We start from the raw sequence: 18,057 nt of genomic DNA, 5'->3' as shown, positions 1-18,057 counted from the left end.
TTTTCAGCTTATGCCATTAATAATTCATAGTTGTCAACATAAGGCCCTGGGTTAGTGCATGTAGTAGTTAAAGCACTGACATGTTACTCTTTAAAAAAAAAAAAAAAAAAAAAAAAATTCATACTTGATCACTCTGTCACACCCATAATAACTGCTTGGTTATAATCAGTCTCCTATTCTCTCTCAGTGTTATCTTAGTATATCTGGACACAAGTATCTATAGCTTTCTTCTGTGCGTCTTGATTTATGGCCATGTACGTTTGCTGTTGCCAGGCAAGAATTTGTGGGTGTGTATGTGGGTGTGATTTTGGGATGAGGGATAGGGTTTCATTTTTACAAGGTGCTGACATGAGTTATAACACATAGAGTCATCCAGACTGCCCGGCAGCCAAGATTCAACCTAGATACATTGTCCAACCAGAGAGCTCATCACTTCATTCCCCGTTGGTCTTATTAACGTGTTCACATTGAAAACACACCATAAAGTGTGTGTGTGTGTGTGTGTGTGTGTGTGTGTGTTTGTGTAGATTTCACAGGTGCATGTTAAATCAACACTAGAAATGTGACACACCCTATTGCTCAACTTTATAAAAAACCAACCTGCTTGCACCTGTCCCTTGTATGCAAATGGATTTTGTTTGTGCATCGCACACACACACACTATCTGTTTACTGTACCCTGAGGTTAAGACTCTTCTTGAGTAAATGCATACAAATAGGGGATGTCATGAATTTTTCATTTTGAACTTTTTCTGTAACAGAAAATGAGTGCACTGATCTTCGCAGGTGTAATGATTACAGCGAGAATGCTAAGGTGTTCGAAGTTCTTGTTGTAGCCTTTTAAAGCAATATTTTATTCTAAAAATAAAACTTCTTTTAATCACCCTCATATCGTTCCAAGCTTGAATGACTTTCATTTGGAAATGTTTATTTCTTTCATGTATTTAAGTCAGGAAACATTTGAAATATCTTCTTTTGTGCTCCATAAAGAAAAAAGTTATACAGATTTAGAATGCCATGAGGGTGATTAAATGATAGGGCTGACCATTGACACACAATTCAATATTTTGAACCCAGCCCTAGTTAAGTGATGAATGAATTTTAATTTGGGGGGGAACTATTCTCTTAATGCAGTGGTTCCCAAACTTTTTCCACCCCACCAACATGCACCCACATAAAGACATTCTCAAACAGGACCTTGCTTGCAAAATCCTACAGGATTTATTTGAAACATCGTAAATAATACAGTACTAGAACAAATCAACTTCAAGGGGCTTCTAATTGCGTTTGTGATGTGAAGTCTCTAAGTGTCGTCTTAATTTGCTCTGCTTCATTCTGTCAGAAGCTAATATTTTGACACTCACAACAGACTGTGGTCTGGTCTCTTCATTACCCATCATTGTAATGGTGAATCTGAGGGCGAGATATGCCTCATCATATTACTTTTTCTATAAAATCACTGTCAACAGCGGACGTGACAAAGAAAACGTAGCAGATCCATTTGTTCCTTGTGTCAGAAGTTGCGTGAGCTCTTGGCCAGGAATAGACTTTCAGGATTGGGTTGTTGTGCCGCACCTCATCCAGTGTAGAAAGCATCACTGATTATAATTGGTTTCTATTTGCTTTTGTCTGGTGTAGACACGTTGTTTTGGTAGTTGTCATTTGCAGTAGATTATTTGTCTACTTTGTTTACCTGGCACTGGCAGTCCTTTCACAAACTTGTCCATGCTTAGTGCAGAATAATGCATGCATCATTCATTTATATTTTTACTCTGCCCCATGCAATACCTCAATTCTGTTTCTTCAATCGCGATATCTAGTGGTCTGTTGTTTTACGATGACAACCACCACTGATAATGATAATAGACCACTCAAGCTATTACTGCAAGTTATCTTGAGGTAATTTGAAAGAAGATGCCATATTTGATTTGAGAGCTACAGCAGAAGCAAGGTTTTTATTATTATTATTACGGCATTACATTTTATAATTATTTTTGACATTACAGTGATGTTGCTTTCATTAAGGCCTACCCAAAACTGTTGCAACATAGTGCTACTAGTATTACATAATGTTGTACTGTGACATTCAAAAAACGGTTTTGCTTAGCTAAAATGGCTGGAATAAGTAATGTTTATTTATGTGTCTTATGCATAATAGTGCGCACGCAAGTTTTTATACATTTTACAACGACAGTAAGTTCAGTAAAACTATGAAATGACACAAATAAAAGTGTGAGAATAATGTTGTGACAGTTGAACTAATAAAAACTATCTATCATAGTTTAACTTTCTTTTTGCCACCCTTTGCCTAGAACAGATTACAGCTCTACACACAGAATTTATGTATGTTGGGCACTTTTTTTTTTTTACCTTTCGGTCACTACTTTTTAAACTTTCTCAAAGTTTCGCAAAGTAATCTCTTTGTCAAAAAACTTCAAGTTTTAAACGATACATATGTATTAATATAATATTTAGTCAATGGTGTTCAACCAAACTTGACATGTAATGTATATTTTCTATGGTCTTGCTCTTTAAGATTTTTTTTTGGCACTGAATTGCAGTTGCGAGATGTTAATAGTCTATTCACCCAGTGTCCTCTGCAAAAGACAAAACAAAACCGAAATAGTCCTCTCTCTTACACATCCACACACTCTCTATTGTGCCTATTTAAGGGACTAGACCCTATATGCATCCATTTCAGTTTCATTGTTTCTATGGGACCGAGCAGGTTTTGAGAGTCGATACCCAACCCAGCACCCTCCTTATGACATGCTATATGTGTGGGTATTCTCACATGTATGCTGCTGTATCGGTGGGGGTAGTGGGGCATTTTATGGAGTAACTGAACTCCTTCACTGGCGCTGGTGTGAAAATTTAACACGTCCCTGCTGCCTTTTGAATAGCTTTCAAATCTCTCATCTACCAAATTAAAAGCTGACATCTTGCCTTTGGTAAAAGATCTTTTGCGTAGTGTTTGTCTTGCAGGTACAGAGATGACGGGAGCGATAGTAAACAGGCTTCCAGGCTCCATATGGCAGACAGTTGATTGTAAAAAGCCCACACCTAATCCTGCTACTGTGTGCTTCATCCGTCAACTCAGACCCCTCCCGGCGAAAGGCTGGAAGCGTCTCGTCAGACCGCCAGATGATGACCTGGTCTGGACCTGAGACTTTAATCTCTCAGAGATTAATGGTTGTGGCTTTATGTGCGGCCATGGCTGCGGAGGGGGATGCAGTATGTGTGCGGCAGCACTGAGGTTCCTCTCGTTTGGCTGGCCTTGTTGCTCACGGGTGTCACTGTAACGGTTACTCATGTTCTAGATATGCTGGGATGGTTTATTATTAGCAGTTCTACCTCAACCAGTCATTGGAGGAAGGTCCTAGGGTCAAAAATAAAGAGGTAACGGCTTGTCTGCGTGCTGTTTACAGGGATATTTTAGACCTGGAAGAGCTCACATATTTATCGCCAGGGGTTGAACAACCTTGCCATTTGGCATAGAGGAGCAAAGAAGATCGAGTCAGAAGGAGAGGAGCAGGGAACTGAAAGCAGCCTAGCTTTAGAAGATAGAGCCTGTGCAGACAGGAGGACGGTCTAACAGAGAGGGGAAGAGATAGACTCAACCCTGAAAGGAGGAGCTGCTGTCCCGGGGCTGGTCCCTGCGCTACAGCGGCTCTCTCTCTGTGTGTTTGCATCGTTTCTCATGCCGTGATGAAGTCTCGGGGAGAGGCTGTGGGCTGGAGAGAAGTTCGAGGACTCTGGCGAGGTTTCTGGTCCCCCTGCGAGGCGCTGGCTGCCTGCTGGAGAGGGGGATTCATCTGAAGACCACAAACGCACACAAACACTCGCTGGCTGAGTGTTCATTTTGTCGGACAGGCAAAAGAAGAACTTTTTCTTATTTCTGTACTTCTCCAGACCACTGCAAAAGGACCACCAAGATGAGTCGATGGCTCAAATGCACCTCCATGTACTTTGTAGGTATCAAGAGATTCTTAGTAGTGATTTTCCCTTAAACTTTGCTGTGCTCTGTTCTTTTTCTCTTCTATGCAAAGGCTGGAGGGAGAGAGGCTGTTATTTCATTGTGTCTGTGTGTGCGCATGCTTGTTTTGTTTCAGTGCGAGAGAATGACTTTTAGCTATCTCCATAAATTCAAGGAATCCAGGAATGCTGCAGCATTCTTTGGAGAGCGAATTGTTGCTTGAGATCTTCGGAGCTTTAGAGGTCTTTTGAACAGCGTGTCAACTTGTGTGATCATGCCAGGCTTAAAAGCTTTTTTTGTTGATGCAATAGTTTTACGTTTTCTTTTCTTTTTTTCCCCTCACATTATTATTTGGTTTGCGAAATGTGTATTAAGACAAAGTATTTATTTCCTCAGATGTTGTTTTGATATACCAGTTCTTAACTTTCCCAGTTGTTTATTGACATTCAACATCAAATAAACATTTCCATCAGATCAGATGCAGTTTTCAGAAATGTTATATATCATATATTCATGTTTACCATACTCCTCGAAATGGTATTTTATCGAAACTATGCACATTAACACACACAAAAAAGAAAAGAAAATTAATATATATATATGAATCAGGCCCATGGGGGTCTTGCACCATTTAGTAATTAGTAAACCCATTTTACCAGTTTATGGTTGACTAATTCTGTCATCCCTTTTTATTTTGCAAAGATATAAAGCCTTTTCATTTCCTTCAAGCATTTTATTTCCTGTTGTGCTTTTGAATATTTGAATATGTGCTGTACAGGAGTTGTTCACATTCCTTCATTCAGCTAATTACACTAGCGATCACCACCCTGAACAATAGGTGTCACTTCTGCAGTTTTATTAAACATGACACTGCTGTCGTTGTATATATGCTGATGTTTTGAATGTGCTGATCTCTCTTTCTCTCTATCCTTTAGAACACAGACTGGAATAAATATGATGACAGGCTGATGAAGGCAGTGGAGAGGAGGGAGGTGGACAAGGTTGCAGCAGTGCTTGGCAAGAAGGGCATCATCCCTACCAAACTCGATGTAGAGGGCCGCTCTGCGTAAGTTCCTGTCACTAGGGATGGGTCACAATTGTTGACTAGTCATCCAAAAACTGACTAGGCTATTGTTAAGGTCAACTAGTTGATCTAGATTTTTTGTATGTGCGTTTAAGAAAGCGTGTTAAGTTAAACAGTCCTACATTTCAAAACCTTTTTGCAGAACCCTGTATTCTGATCCACTTCTTTGCATGCTGTCTTACTGGTTAACATAAGAACACGTCCTTAAGAAACGTGGCCTCTCTTGGCGGGATTAACCCAAAACCAGCCTAATTGTACAGGGCATCTTTAAGACAGATTAATCGACTAGGCAGCATACCAATTAGTCTGCTTTGAATATCTGTCGTTTTGCACATCCCTGCCTGTCACATACAGTGCAGGAAATGCAGGATTATTTATAATACTTATAATGTCATCTTACATACTTTCACACTCTTTAGGTCTACATATTTCTTAAACCTGTAATAAAGTACATGTACTAGTATAGACACAGTAGTTTCTGTAATAGTATAGACACAGTTGTTCAAGAGTTTTCATTATAGGAAAAAAATTATACAATTTCTTGTCTTGAATATGATCTTCAACTAACCCGTTCAATATATTACATACACTGCTTTATCATGCAGGAGGCTGATTTTCACTTCATTAGCATGTCTTACCCAAGGGTATTTATTTATGCATATATTTGCATTTGTTTATACTCTTGTTTATTTTTAGTTATGCTTTTATTTTTCATTTTTGTTTTATTTTTAGTAATGATGATGATTAAAAATGTATTGAGTACATATAAGATCATTTTTTAAAAATTGGCACTTTCTTCAATATTGGTTGTAGAGGTGTGCTTGAGAGCATATGATGGTTTGGAAACAACTGGAAATGCTTTGGTTTTTACAAAAAGTGATAGGCACTGATAGGCCTATGTTTTTGTCCAATCTGGGCTGAGGCATTTTTTGCCTGATCAAGGGTTTAAGTTAAGATTGGAAAACATGTGGTCAGAGAAGCTTGACCAGGCGCAGAACAGCATGGGCCACCTGGGCTGGAAGTGGGTCTTCAGTGAGTAAATCTATGCTTGTGTACACTGACTAAATTTAAGAGCTGGGAGTTTTTTTCCTTCCTAAACTGGAATGTTAACTGCTTATGTAATCTTCTGAAAGCTCCCAGTCCAGAGAGCTTTAGATGATGCCTCTTTATTTTGGGATGAATGCAAGAAAAGTATTTTAAGTTAGAGGTGATTCGTTGAACCCTCTTATTCAGAATCCCTGATTGATGTTCCACATTATTAAATGACCACACAGTAGGCTTCAACACTATCAGATCAATTGCGTCTTTTCCTGTTTTAGAAAGCCAAGCTGGCCTCCCGTCCATCCCTGATGTTTTTACTGCTTTGACATGGTATATGTAGGGCATAGATGGACTCATTTCAGCTTGATTTAATCACAGCTTTGTTTCATTCCCTCATTTAGTCCATAAGATTCCCCTTTGAGTATTTTGTCATAGTGTGAGATTCTTCTTGCTCGGTTGGGTGGAGATGAGCTTGACTTGTAATAAGGTGCTAGAATTTCTCAGGACTAAATCAAGTGCATTCGCCGCCGTCACAGTCGTCGAGTCGGCCTTAGTGTAACAGAGCTCAATTAATAAACACCAGCCTGTTATACGAAACATGCTTGTGGGTGTCTGTGCGCCCTAATGGCTGCCAAATGACCTGAACATGAGCGTATGTAGCCTTTTTGTGTGCAGTCTAGTAGAGGAATACACACAGGTCACATGACTTTGGATTTGTGGAAATCCTCTGTTCATATATAGCAGGACCCCACATGCAGACTGCATCTCCAGCCTGTTATTTTCCTCACCAGTCGGAATAGCTCACAGGGAGGGCAGACCACAGGGCTTGTAGGGTGTAATCCAGTAGTTTGGGAGGGTAAATTGGTAACCTGCATTAGTACACTATTTTTGCTTTGTGGGCTGATGAAAATGAGCAGATTTATCTGTGTGTTTATGTAAGAGTATGGCATGAAATACACCTGGTTGACAGAGCTTGCTAATGGATGGTTAGTTCACAGGAAACCTAGACTAAGCCTTCCTGCTGTGACCATGACTTTTGTTTCTTTAACACACCCACTTTTAAAAATAGATTTATTCAATATCTGTTATTAAAACTTTACAAGTGCCAAATGAGAGCACAATTGATTTTGATGTGTAAATATGAAACATAATATATGGTTTAAATCAAATCGCAAAAAATGGTAATCTGCCCCTCACTGATGTTAGTGAAGTGTCAGTCTAATACAGCTCACACATCTTCTAGTTTGTCAAAGATTACAATAGAAAATGGGCAGATGTTACAATAGAAAATAATGAAATAATTCCTTTTAGCAAAAGGGATTTGTTGTTGTTTATTGTAGTTTTGCCTTTTAACATACTGTATAGGTATACTGTAACATACTAAATAGGTCTGGGATATGGCCCTGAGTCCTGACTCAAAACAGTGGTGTTATTGTTAACTAAACCTAAAACTATTAAACATTTAATTTTCGGGAATTTAAATTTGTACACAAAATATTAAATGAAAAACTTAAAATTTGAAATGCTGCCTTGGCAACTAACTGCAATAAATAATACAGAAATATATTTAAATGAAAACTGAAAATATAAATTTCAGTTAAAAAATGTATTAATGCTTTAATAGTACAGTCTATACATAATACTAAAATAACAGGCCTCCAGGTTCCTAGAAGCACAACAATTCTTTATTTTACCGTATTTGGAAGTAACTCACTACCCCATATCTTAAAGGCCAAACTTTTATATTATTATTATTAATATTATATTGGAAACTAATGCAAAATGTATGACCAGTAAGGAATATATCACTAGTACATTTTCTCAAAGTTCATTTTAGACCCTGAATATCCACAGAAATTTCTCTGGAAGATCAGATTTTTTTTTGAGTTACTAATGTTCTGCCGCTGCTAGAGGCTTTTAGTTACCAATGAGTCTTGTTCATTAAAGCATTCAAATTCCTAATGCATTCCACATTTATCAGATATTCAGATGTTTTGAAATGGCTTTTGCTGAACTGCAGAGATTCTGGTGACAGACTGGTGTAGCATGCAAAAGTCTTGTTTTGAATTCAAACTGCCCCCCCACCCCACCTCTCTGGCACATCTAAAAATACATAATGTATCTTGGAGCCGCAGATATGCGAGTCAGCCAAGGAGTTGGAGCCAAGCTAGAATGACATGTCTGGGTCTTCATGACCATCTGAGCCCTTCAGTCTCTTCTAATCGCCAAGGGTCACTTACCATAATAACAGCCACCTTCTTTCCATATACCTAACGTTATTGCATTGAGTCGTTTTTAAGCTATGAAATCATATTTGCAGGAACCTACAAGAGAATGGTGATACAAGAGAACATACAAGAGAACCTACATGTCAAATGTTGTTTTGATGGCTTACAAAAAAAGCTATCATAACTAAGTTTCAAAAAGTGTATTGCACTAGGCATGTGAGAGTCACCCCATTGCTGAAACAGTATTAAAAAAACCCAAGACATCTCTTATGTCCTCAATTCTAATAATAAGTCAATTGCCACCCATCCATGTCTCCGTGGGTGGTTGTTTGGGGCTGTGTGTGGAGTTATCTACAACTTCACACGTCAAGCTTCAGGTCAGGGCCCTGTCTACATGTTTGACTTCTCACCATCAACATGGTCTTAAATAACACTTTTCAAACAAAGGTGAACATCTGCACATCTATCTTTACAACATGTCTCAGAGGACATTCTCACCTCTTTAAATCGAGCTCAAAGTGCTGATTTTTATCCATTCTGAATCTCACATGAATGTGAATCAGATAAATAGAAACATCATCTTGCATGCATCCAAAGCAGTTATAGACACTTTAAGCTACATGGCCAACATTACAATAATGGAAGTATGTTAATATGAGATATGTATGAATAAGAAGTATGCTTAATGTAATGTAAAGTGAAGGGTTTTGCGTGCAGATGCGTTTAAGGGGAGAGAGAGTTTCTCTTCTCATGGTAGTCATTTCCTCCTCTATAATGCTGATGACGGGTGTAAGAGCAGGCATTTTCAGCATTTTCTGTTTGTCTCTCTCTTTTTCTCCAGGTTCCATCTTGCTGCCTCCAGAGGACATCTCGACTGCCTGAATCTCATTCTCAATCATGGTGCGGATATCACAGCCACGGATGCCACAGGTGAGGATGTTGCTCTCGATGAGTGTGCTCATGATTTGGTTTACCAGAGAACTCACATAATGCTAAAACATGTCAGTCATTTTATGTAAGAGTGCGAATTTCCTTAAAGGTATAGTTCACCCAAAAATGTTGTTGGACCAAACCAATAGGACTTTCATTCATCTTCAAAACTGAAGATATTTTTAATGAAACCTGAAAGATTTTTGTCCCTTCATTGAAAGTCTGTAACACTTCCAAAACTTTGACGATTTAAAAAGTTAGTGAAGAGATCGTAATAGTTTTACGTTTTAAGCTTTTAAACACATTTAAACATTGATCAACACACATGCATAGAGCACACCGAATTTGGTCAACTGAAGCTTAAATATGTGGATGAGGTTTGTTCTCTTGGATCACACAAAACAACAAAAAAGTACAGGAAGAGAGAGTGGGAACGTGACCCCAGCAGGACTCAAAACAGTGGTGTTATTGTTAACTAAACCTGAAACTATTAAAAATGTCATTTTGGTAATTAAAATTTGTACATAAAATATTAAATGAAAAAGTTAAATTTCAAAAGGAAATGCTGCTTTGGTAACTAAATGCAATAATACACAAATATATTGAAATGAAAACTGAAAATATAATCAATAATAAAATTTATAAATGCTGTAATGGTAAACTCTATATACAATACTAAATGAACAGGCATCCAGGTCCATATAGAAGCACAACAATTCTTTATATGACAGGATTTGTGAGTAACACACTACCACATATCTTAAGGCCACGACTTTTATATTATTATTATTATTATTCATTTTTTAAAAATATTATATTGGAAACTAATGCAAAATGCATGACCAGTAAGGAATATATATCACTAGTGCATTTTCATTTCAAGTTAATTTTGGACCTTGAATACACACACAAATTTCCCTGGAAGATCAGATAATTCTTTTTGAGTTACTTAATATTTTGCGGCTGCTAGAGGGTTTTAGTTACCTATGAGTCTTGTGTTCATTAAAGTATTCAAATTCTTAATGCATTCCACATTTATCAGATATTCAAATGTTTTGAAATGGCTTTTGCTGAAAGGAGCTTCTGCAAGAAGCAATGAGGATCTCACATATCAAGAAAATGTAATTTAGCTTCCCTTTGGCATATTTGATGTGCTCCATGTAAGTGCATTGATCAATGTTTTTAAATGTGAATAAAGGCCTATAATAAATCTGATTTTCATAAAATATATCTTCATTTGTGTTTCGGATATGAATTTTTTTGTTTGTTTTTTAGTTTGGAACAACGTGAGAGTGAATTTATAGTTTGGCGAAATTTTTTTTAAATTTTTTTTTTTTTATGTAAATGGTGAGAGAGAACCAGAGAGTGTAGAATTGCATTGACAAACAAGCCATAAATATGTCATTATCAAAAATATGGTATGTTTTTGTTATACTCTCACTGTTGACATTGTCTATACAGCAGTTAAGATTGGTATAATCTGAAACACATTTATTACCTAATGGCTTCTAATGAACTGTTGTTTTGTTCCTGTAGGAAAAAATGCCTTACACCTGGCAGCCAGAAATGCCCAGTCATTGTGCGTGCAGAAACTACTCCAGGTAAAGCTGCTTTCACAGTCAACACCGTTGAAAGTAGAGCATAGAAAGTCGATGTATTTGTATGCTCTCTTTTTTTTAAAGCCAGACAATTTCTGCTCTATTGTATCCTCTTTTTGATATGGAGAAAAAATATTGAATCATATTTTTGAAGTGAGGTTTTCTGAGGACTGTGATATGAACTTCAGAAAGGATTATTTGCACTCTCCATTTTAGGGCTTTGCCAATAGAAATATATATCAATGTGTCCCAGTTCTTTTTCTCACTATATTGTCAATATTTCACGTTACAATTTTATATTGCAGAATAAAAATATTAATTAATTTTTTTAAAATGCTATTCCAATTTAACTTTTAAGCTGTACTGTACATATTCTAATTGATGTTTTGTATCATAGTACAATACCCAGCCCTACTTCATTGTCACCTGTGTGTCATGGAAAGGCAGCGAAAAGTTTGCAAACCTTTATTGCTATTGGCGAGCCTACTCCAGCCAACATGCTCATAAACAAAGTCAATGCTTATTTCACAAACTAATAAACTGATGACCTGAATTCAATTGCATAATGCTGAACCTGACATTGTGATTATGGGACAATTATGCAGTTTGAAGGCAAATTGGGCAGAGCTTGTTTACAGACAAGGTTAAATTTGAATCAATTATTCCACAAACACGTTTTGCAAGAGGGTAAAACTCAAGGTAATTAAGATAGGAAATGATTCCTATCACTTGCTTGTTGATGACTCCAACAACAACCTCTTTGTCGCACTGATTTGTTGGTGTTAATTAATTGTACCACAGGAAGCAAAATTAGAAAAGTCTGTCTAGACTAATTATATAAAAATGAATCTTATTATATAAAAGTTTGTGTAATTCTCTTGTTTTTGAAATCACTGGTGCAACACGTTTAGCTGCCAGCTAATGTAAAGCGTAATCCACCATAATACTCTGCCAGTGTTCTGTTATGTTCGTAATGCTTATGCAGACAAGATTGAGTGGCGGGATGAGAGTATTTTCTGGGTGTCTACAGTGTTGACAGGCTGCCCATACTGTAACCTGCAGTCTATATTTCTAATGCCGTCATCATGTGCAATCTGAGACTGGCTCCTAGAGCCCATCAGATATAGTTACCCAGGACACAGTTAGCCAGCAGGACCATGTGATCTTGCTACTGGTTTTGGAGGCTGTTGCTAGAGTATAAGGGGTTTTTATAGTGACTGAAGTCAGAGGAGTTGTTTTGTTAGAGGTAGCAAAAAGTAGTACAGCAAGTATTGGGCTTGAGAAAGTAGGACAGAGAGTGCAATATGGAGAATAAAAAAGATTTTAGAAATGAGGGCACAGAGAGTGGTGGGATACAGACCACTGAGGCCAGTATCTTAGCAACAGTATCCTTGGCTTGACCTGGTTTCACTTCTTGAGTTCTGAATCATTTCAATGATTCAAACTAGAGTCTCATGCACCGTGTCTTTTTTGGTCCTTTCTTTGTATTTGTGTTCATATTTTTAAAAGAAATCAGTCATCAGGGATGTTTTTGAAAGTTTTGACTCATCCTCTGAGCTTTTAAAGCTTAATAGCCATAACGTGTTGAATGGCCTGACAGTGTGTGACCAGTATTTTGTGTTTCAGCACAATTGCCCAGTGGGAAATGTGGACCTGCAGGGAAGGACGGCCTTGCATGATGCTGGTAAGCAAAAAGCTTTGTACATTTTGAGGTTTTGTTGGAATTGAACTCTGCAGTGGTCTCTATTCAACCTGGTATGGGGGTTTCCCACTCCTTCCACTTTCCTCGCGTTTCCATTCCTCATTTTTAGTGCCTCCTTCAATGAGTAGTGAATCAGAGGATGGAGGCAAAGGGTAGTGGATGAACGTTTGAAAGGGATTCTTTGAGGCAGAACCAGTCATAATCAATAAGATGTAGTGCATGGAATTTTTTTCCTTTCCTCAGAAGGCTTTCATGTAAGATTTAGAGCTCTTGCCCAGTGGAGGGTTTGGATTATTCATTCATAAAAAAAAAAAACTTCATAATTTTGAGTGTGATGTCAGATGAGTTTACTGAATCTAATTCAGATGCTTGGGGGAAATGGTTCTAAATATTATTATTGTTTGTCTTTCCAGTTATGGCCGGCTGCTCCTCCAGTGTGAAGCTGCTCTGTGACAGCGGAGCATCAGTTAATGCCACCGACTTTGTGAGTTAATATGTGGCGTGTTGGATATTTAATATACTGATAACGTTTTTGTATTGTCTTATTATTTTTTCCTGGACAAATGTACTTATATATATTTTATGTATTTCTCCTCAGATGTATTTTATTCTCAAATGTTCTTTCTGATTAGATTTTTCTGTTTGAGTTTATGCAAATTAATGCAAATTGAGTTTATACACTTTTATATGTGTGTGTTTGTAGGATGGCCGGACCCCATTAGTGCTTGCCACTCAGATGTGTCATCCACACATCTGTCAGCTGCTGCTAGAACGAGGAAGTGACATCACAGTCAGAGACAAACAGAATAAGTAAATATTATCACATTCATATTTCTCTTTTATTTTTTTTCTTGCCAAGCATGCTCTATTTAGATATTGAATTCTTTATCTTTATATTTATCTTTATATTTATCCAACTTAGTTTTCTAGTTAGATAGCTTTCCTGTAGCTTTATTCAGATATTGAATTCTCTGACTGCAATGTAAGTCGCTTTGGATAAAACCGTCTTCCAAATGCATAAATGTAAATGTTTTAATGCAGTAGTTGGCCCAGCCATTTTTAAAATGAGTTTGCAAGGCTTCTGGTGTCAGCCGGTACCAGTTATTTCATGCTGCTGTTTATCATATTATTTTAATTTATTAGCGTAATCATAAACTCATTGGTTTGTAGCGCAAGTAGTTTTACTATTAACGGCATCTTGTTATTCATCCAGTTATATACCCAAGTCTCGCGCGTTCACAGAAAATGGCTTACTTTTGTGCTGACAAAACAAAGTGGATAGAGGGATATTAACCCTTCGGAGTCTTGGGCTATTTTGGCCGTTTTTGAGTACTTTTATTTTTTTTAAATTTTGCAACATAAAAAAATGTTTACCATACCAATGTTTGGTATAATTTTTTTCAGCACAACATCACCTATATGATCAGACAATTAGTTTTTCACTTTGATGTACTCTATCAACATACTGGACCCAAAATCACACAAAAAACACAAAATCCGAATAGAAAAATTATAGCTTTTCTACTACAAAAAACACAAACATGCTCAATGAAGCATTTTAAAAGGTTTAAAATGTAAACACAAGTTGTAAAAGTCAACATATACAGGTACAATTCAGATATAATCAACCTATATACAAAAAAAATATGATTTACAAAAAAAAGCGTGTGTAGCCATAGGCTTTTTTCTTTCTTTTTAGCTCAGCCACTTTTTAAAAAATGTTGTGCACACAATTATTCAGAGAGCTATATTTAAGGCCTTGCATTCCCAGAGTATGAGGGTTCGCAAATAGTGCAAATACAACATAAAAAATTTAAAATTGAGATAAAATTAAACTATATGCAGCAAAAAGCAGGTGGGGCAATAGGCGTTTTTTCTTTTCTTTTTTGCTTAGAAACTCTACAAAACAATTCATGTACAATTACACAGATATCTACATTACAGGGATTTCATTCCTTGAGTAAGAAGGGTTCCTCAATAGTGCAAATATACCATACAATAGGTAAAATGAACACAAAATCAAATTATACATACAACTATTTACAGCAAATATCAGGTGTTTTTTATTTTTATTTTTTATCTGTGCCTCTCCTCAAAACAGTTTAGCTAAATCTACTCCTAAACTACCTAAACTACTCCTAAACTACCTAAACTATCTACACTACTCCTAAACTACTCTCAAAATCTACTCAAACTCTTCCAAAAACTAGCAATAATCTCTCTCTATATATATAACGTATATATGTCTATCTTTATCAACTCTGTAAATCCTCTGCCTTTCAATTTTGCGTCTTAGCTCAGTTGGCTCCTCCTCCATTCCCTAAATGTGCAGCCTGAATAGCAGAGTCAGCAGATTCACACATTTTTCTCCGTTTTGTTTTATGACAAAAACCGACAAAGTTATTAGAATAAATGCAACGCCTGTCGCATCCCATCTTGCGTTCTTTTACGAACGCGTCAGTATTTTTTTATATAAAGTTTAAATGATCATATCTCCGTTTTTACTTGGTCTATCAACACAAAACAAAAAGTAAAATAGAATTTCAAGCCAGCACTTTCGACAGAAGTGGACGGCAGCGTTCAACGTGACTTTGTTTTTATGCTTCGACGTCTTAAACTGGTCATGTAACTTGATCACGCCGGCGTGATCGGCGACCCCGAAGAGTTAAAATGTTTTTGTTGTGTTGTTCTTGTCTTAATTCAGAGAAATCACAGATGCAATTTTAGTATTTAGTCATTGTCAGTCCTATTAAAGATGTGTTTGTGTTTTTGTTCACTCAGGACAGCGTTGATTCTGGGCTGTGAATATGCGTGTAAGGATGCTGTGGAAGTTTTGTTGAAACATGGGGCTGATGTCACTGCTGTGGATGGTTTCAGCCACGACAGTTATCACTATGCTCGACTCAGCAAAAACCAGGAGCTTGTCTCTCTTGTCAAGATTTATCTGGACAGTGCCACAAAAGGTTTTGTTATGCTTCCTGTTTTTTTTAAATCCCTCTCTCCCATATGTGAGCAGCACTGTAGAGCAGTGCCTAAAATCATAAATTGAAATGAATTAAAATGTGCCTCAAACTGAATTGCCCCAACACTACTCAAAATTACTATCATGATATAAACTGAAATGGAAAATGTTGGTAAATGCACGAACAAGATTCACCGGCCAAAGATATAGAACGAACACCGGACCAAATATTAAATTAATATTAGCCATATTACAATAGTGACTGTTAACTGTGTCCTGAGATTGAAAAGTTTGTTTGAACACACAATTTTAGAATTGTTCTATTTGTTATTTGCATCAGGTATTGTCACATCAGAACAGATAGTAGTCTGAAATCTAATATGCTGGACAGTCAGTGATGTAAATGAGAGAGAAAGCACAAAAGGTTATAATGTAGTCCTTTGTTGTAGATTTATGGACTGATAACCTTTTGGGTGATATGTCCAGAATAAGCACTCCAAATAGCCATAATGGCAATAAACGAACAGAGCGAAAATAAGTGATATGCCAAGCAATGTCTGACAATATTTGAACGGTAGACCAGTTATCATTGTAACATATCACCTCATTACTTCCATTGTTCCATTCCATTATCCATTTAATTTAAGTGATGAGTTTTTATTTTCCAGTATGTGAATGCTTTCTCTCACACATTTGAAACTTTTTACAGAGGCTGATGAAAATTTCTGCCATTCTTGGTGTAAATCAGTTGAATGCATTTTTTTTGTGAGGTTTTTAAACTCTTCTTCCCCCTGCAGTTCGTATTACTTTGTTGCCTCATTTCTGATGTGAATAGGGTTTTATCATATAGTAAGTTTACAGAGATCAAAGCTCCAAGAGCTTATGACGCACACTCTCTCTAAGTAGAGTGTAGAGCAGTGTCTTTTCAGCTTCCAGACTGAAAAGAAAAAGCTACTCATACATATCATAGCTCATGTGGGGGGGAAAAAACATCTCAATCCTCCTCCTGTGTACTTTTTATTTTATTTTGGTAGCTCCATGAATTGCTAATTAATGATTACTCATTTGTATTCACAGCAAAAGAAGCTGCCAAGACGGAACAGAAAAAGAGACAGGTATACACTGCATGTTCACCTTAGTTTAATTCTGAGAATCATCCTGTGGATGAGATAAAAAAAGAGAGATTTACTGATTAACTTTTGTTAGTGTCTCAGTTTTATCACTTACTCACAAATGGACTGATATACAGTATTTTTCCCACACTCACAGCACGCAGAAAGGCTGCCTTCATTCTCATTGTAATTTTACTGAAGCCGTCTAGAGCAGTGAAACTGGAAGTATACAAATGGGATTTATGATTAATGAGCAGAGAGGCTCTTTGTTTCTCTTTGTGTCATTTCAGCACTTGTGCATCTATCATATTAATTGAAAAGTAACTATTTCAGGCTAATATATATATAATATATAATATAATATATAATTCCTTATCGCATGCCAAATCTCAATGTCTCGATGCACTAATCTGACCCCACCTGCATTAGCGCTGAAGTGCTGTAGCAATTTTTACACAGTACTGCCAACCAGTGTTCGATGAAAGTAAGGCAAAATTAATTTTTCTCTAAAACCATATCCAGTCATTTTTATAATTCAGCCACTTTTTATTCACTAAACAGTCATAATTTGAAAAATGTCTTGAAGTCATTAAATGTGCTGCAAAAAACTTAAGGTCAAGCTGTAATTATCAGGGATCATGGTAGAAATAAACTGCAGCCACTCGTTTCTAACATTGCGATTTGTCGGAAATGTATGAAGAGCAGCTATATCTGAATAATAGGTTTCTCTGGTGTATAGAAAAAACGTTAGCCCAAATTTGAACAATACAATTCAACATTTTATTGTTGTAAGTAGCATTCTCAGACTCTAACCACTCCACTGATTTACAAATATATATTTTTTTCTTCTTTGCTCTTACCAAGGAATCTGAAATTATATATTATTCCTGACCATTTTTGTTTTGATTACTTTGAGTTATCATTTTATTTTCTGTCTGTGTCAGTTGCAGTCTGTGGAGATGGTCTCTGAAACCTCTAACCTTGAGAAGATAATACAGGTGAGGGCCATTCAACTCCATGACTGTTGCAAGTAAATTGTTCATCCTTTTGATGTTATTATTAGACCAGGACTTGTCTTATTATGTTCCATTTACATGTTTATTTACACTTTCTTTTACCTGCATTTTTAGGGTTGTAAGACATCGATCCTAGACATTTTTTTGTATTGCGAACTGTACATTATATGCCCACTCATTAAATGTAAATGCAATAAGTGACTGTGTGAATTGTGTACATGTGTTTTCTAGGACCTGGAGAAAAAGAATGAGAGCCAACAGGAATCTCTAAAGAAGTTCCACCTGGAACAGAGGACGCTGCTTGACAAAGTTAACATGCTTCAGCAACAACTCAGCCAGGTGTTTCTTCAGTCTTTTGATAATTGGGCAGTTTATTTGCAAGTCTGTGCCTTACACAGATGTTTTCAGC

At 36.8% G+C, this 18,057-nt stretch overlaps 1 protein-coding gene across 2 annotated transcripts in view; it reads left to right on the top strand.

Moving 5' to 3' along the window:
- uacab (uveal autoantigen with coiled-coil domains and ankyrin repeats b) overlaps positions 1-18,057 on the top strand; it is a 55,140-nt gene that overhangs the window by 23,225 nt on the left and 13,858 nt on the right. The window contains exons 1-11 of one of the 2 annotated variants that reach the window (XM_077228712.1): positions 3,181-3,970; positions 4,911-5,041; positions 9,170-9,258; positions 10,795-10,859; positions 12,483-12,540; positions 12,972-13,042; positions 13,262-13,368; positions 15,340-15,521; positions 16,598-16,635; positions 17,577-17,630; positions 17,880-17,987. In XM_077228712.1, coding sequence (XP_077084827.1) covers positions 3,935-3,970; positions 4,911-5,041; positions 9,170-9,258; positions 10,795-10,859; positions 12,483-12,540; positions 12,972-13,042; positions 13,262-13,368; positions 15,340-15,521; positions 16,598-16,635; positions 17,577-17,630; positions 17,880-17,987 — 939 coding nt within the window. In that variant the 5' untranslated portion in view covers positions 3,181-3,934. Of the gene's footprint in view, positions 1-3,180; positions 3,971-4,910; positions 5,042-9,169; positions 9,259-10,794; positions 10,860-12,482; positions 12,541-12,971; positions 13,043-13,261; positions 13,369-15,339; positions 15,522-16,597; positions 16,636-17,576; positions 17,631-17,879; positions 17,988-18,057 lie in introns of those variants that run through there. The other variant, XM_077228711.1, reaches the window with a different exon arrangement.

The sequence above is a fragment of the Siphateles boraxobius genome, unplaced genomic scaffold (genome assembly GCF_051911475.1).
Source record: "Siphateles boraxobius isolate OS27281-9 unplaced genomic scaffold, OSU_SipBor_1 130, whole genome shotgun sequence".
NCBI classification, from domain to species: domain Eukaryota; kingdom Metazoa; phylum Chordata; class Actinopteri; order Cypriniformes; family Leuciscidae; genus Siphateles; species Siphateles boraxobius.
The sequence above is the reverse complement of the archived record's forward strand: the minus strand, read 5'-3'. Positions and strand labels throughout refer to the sequence as shown.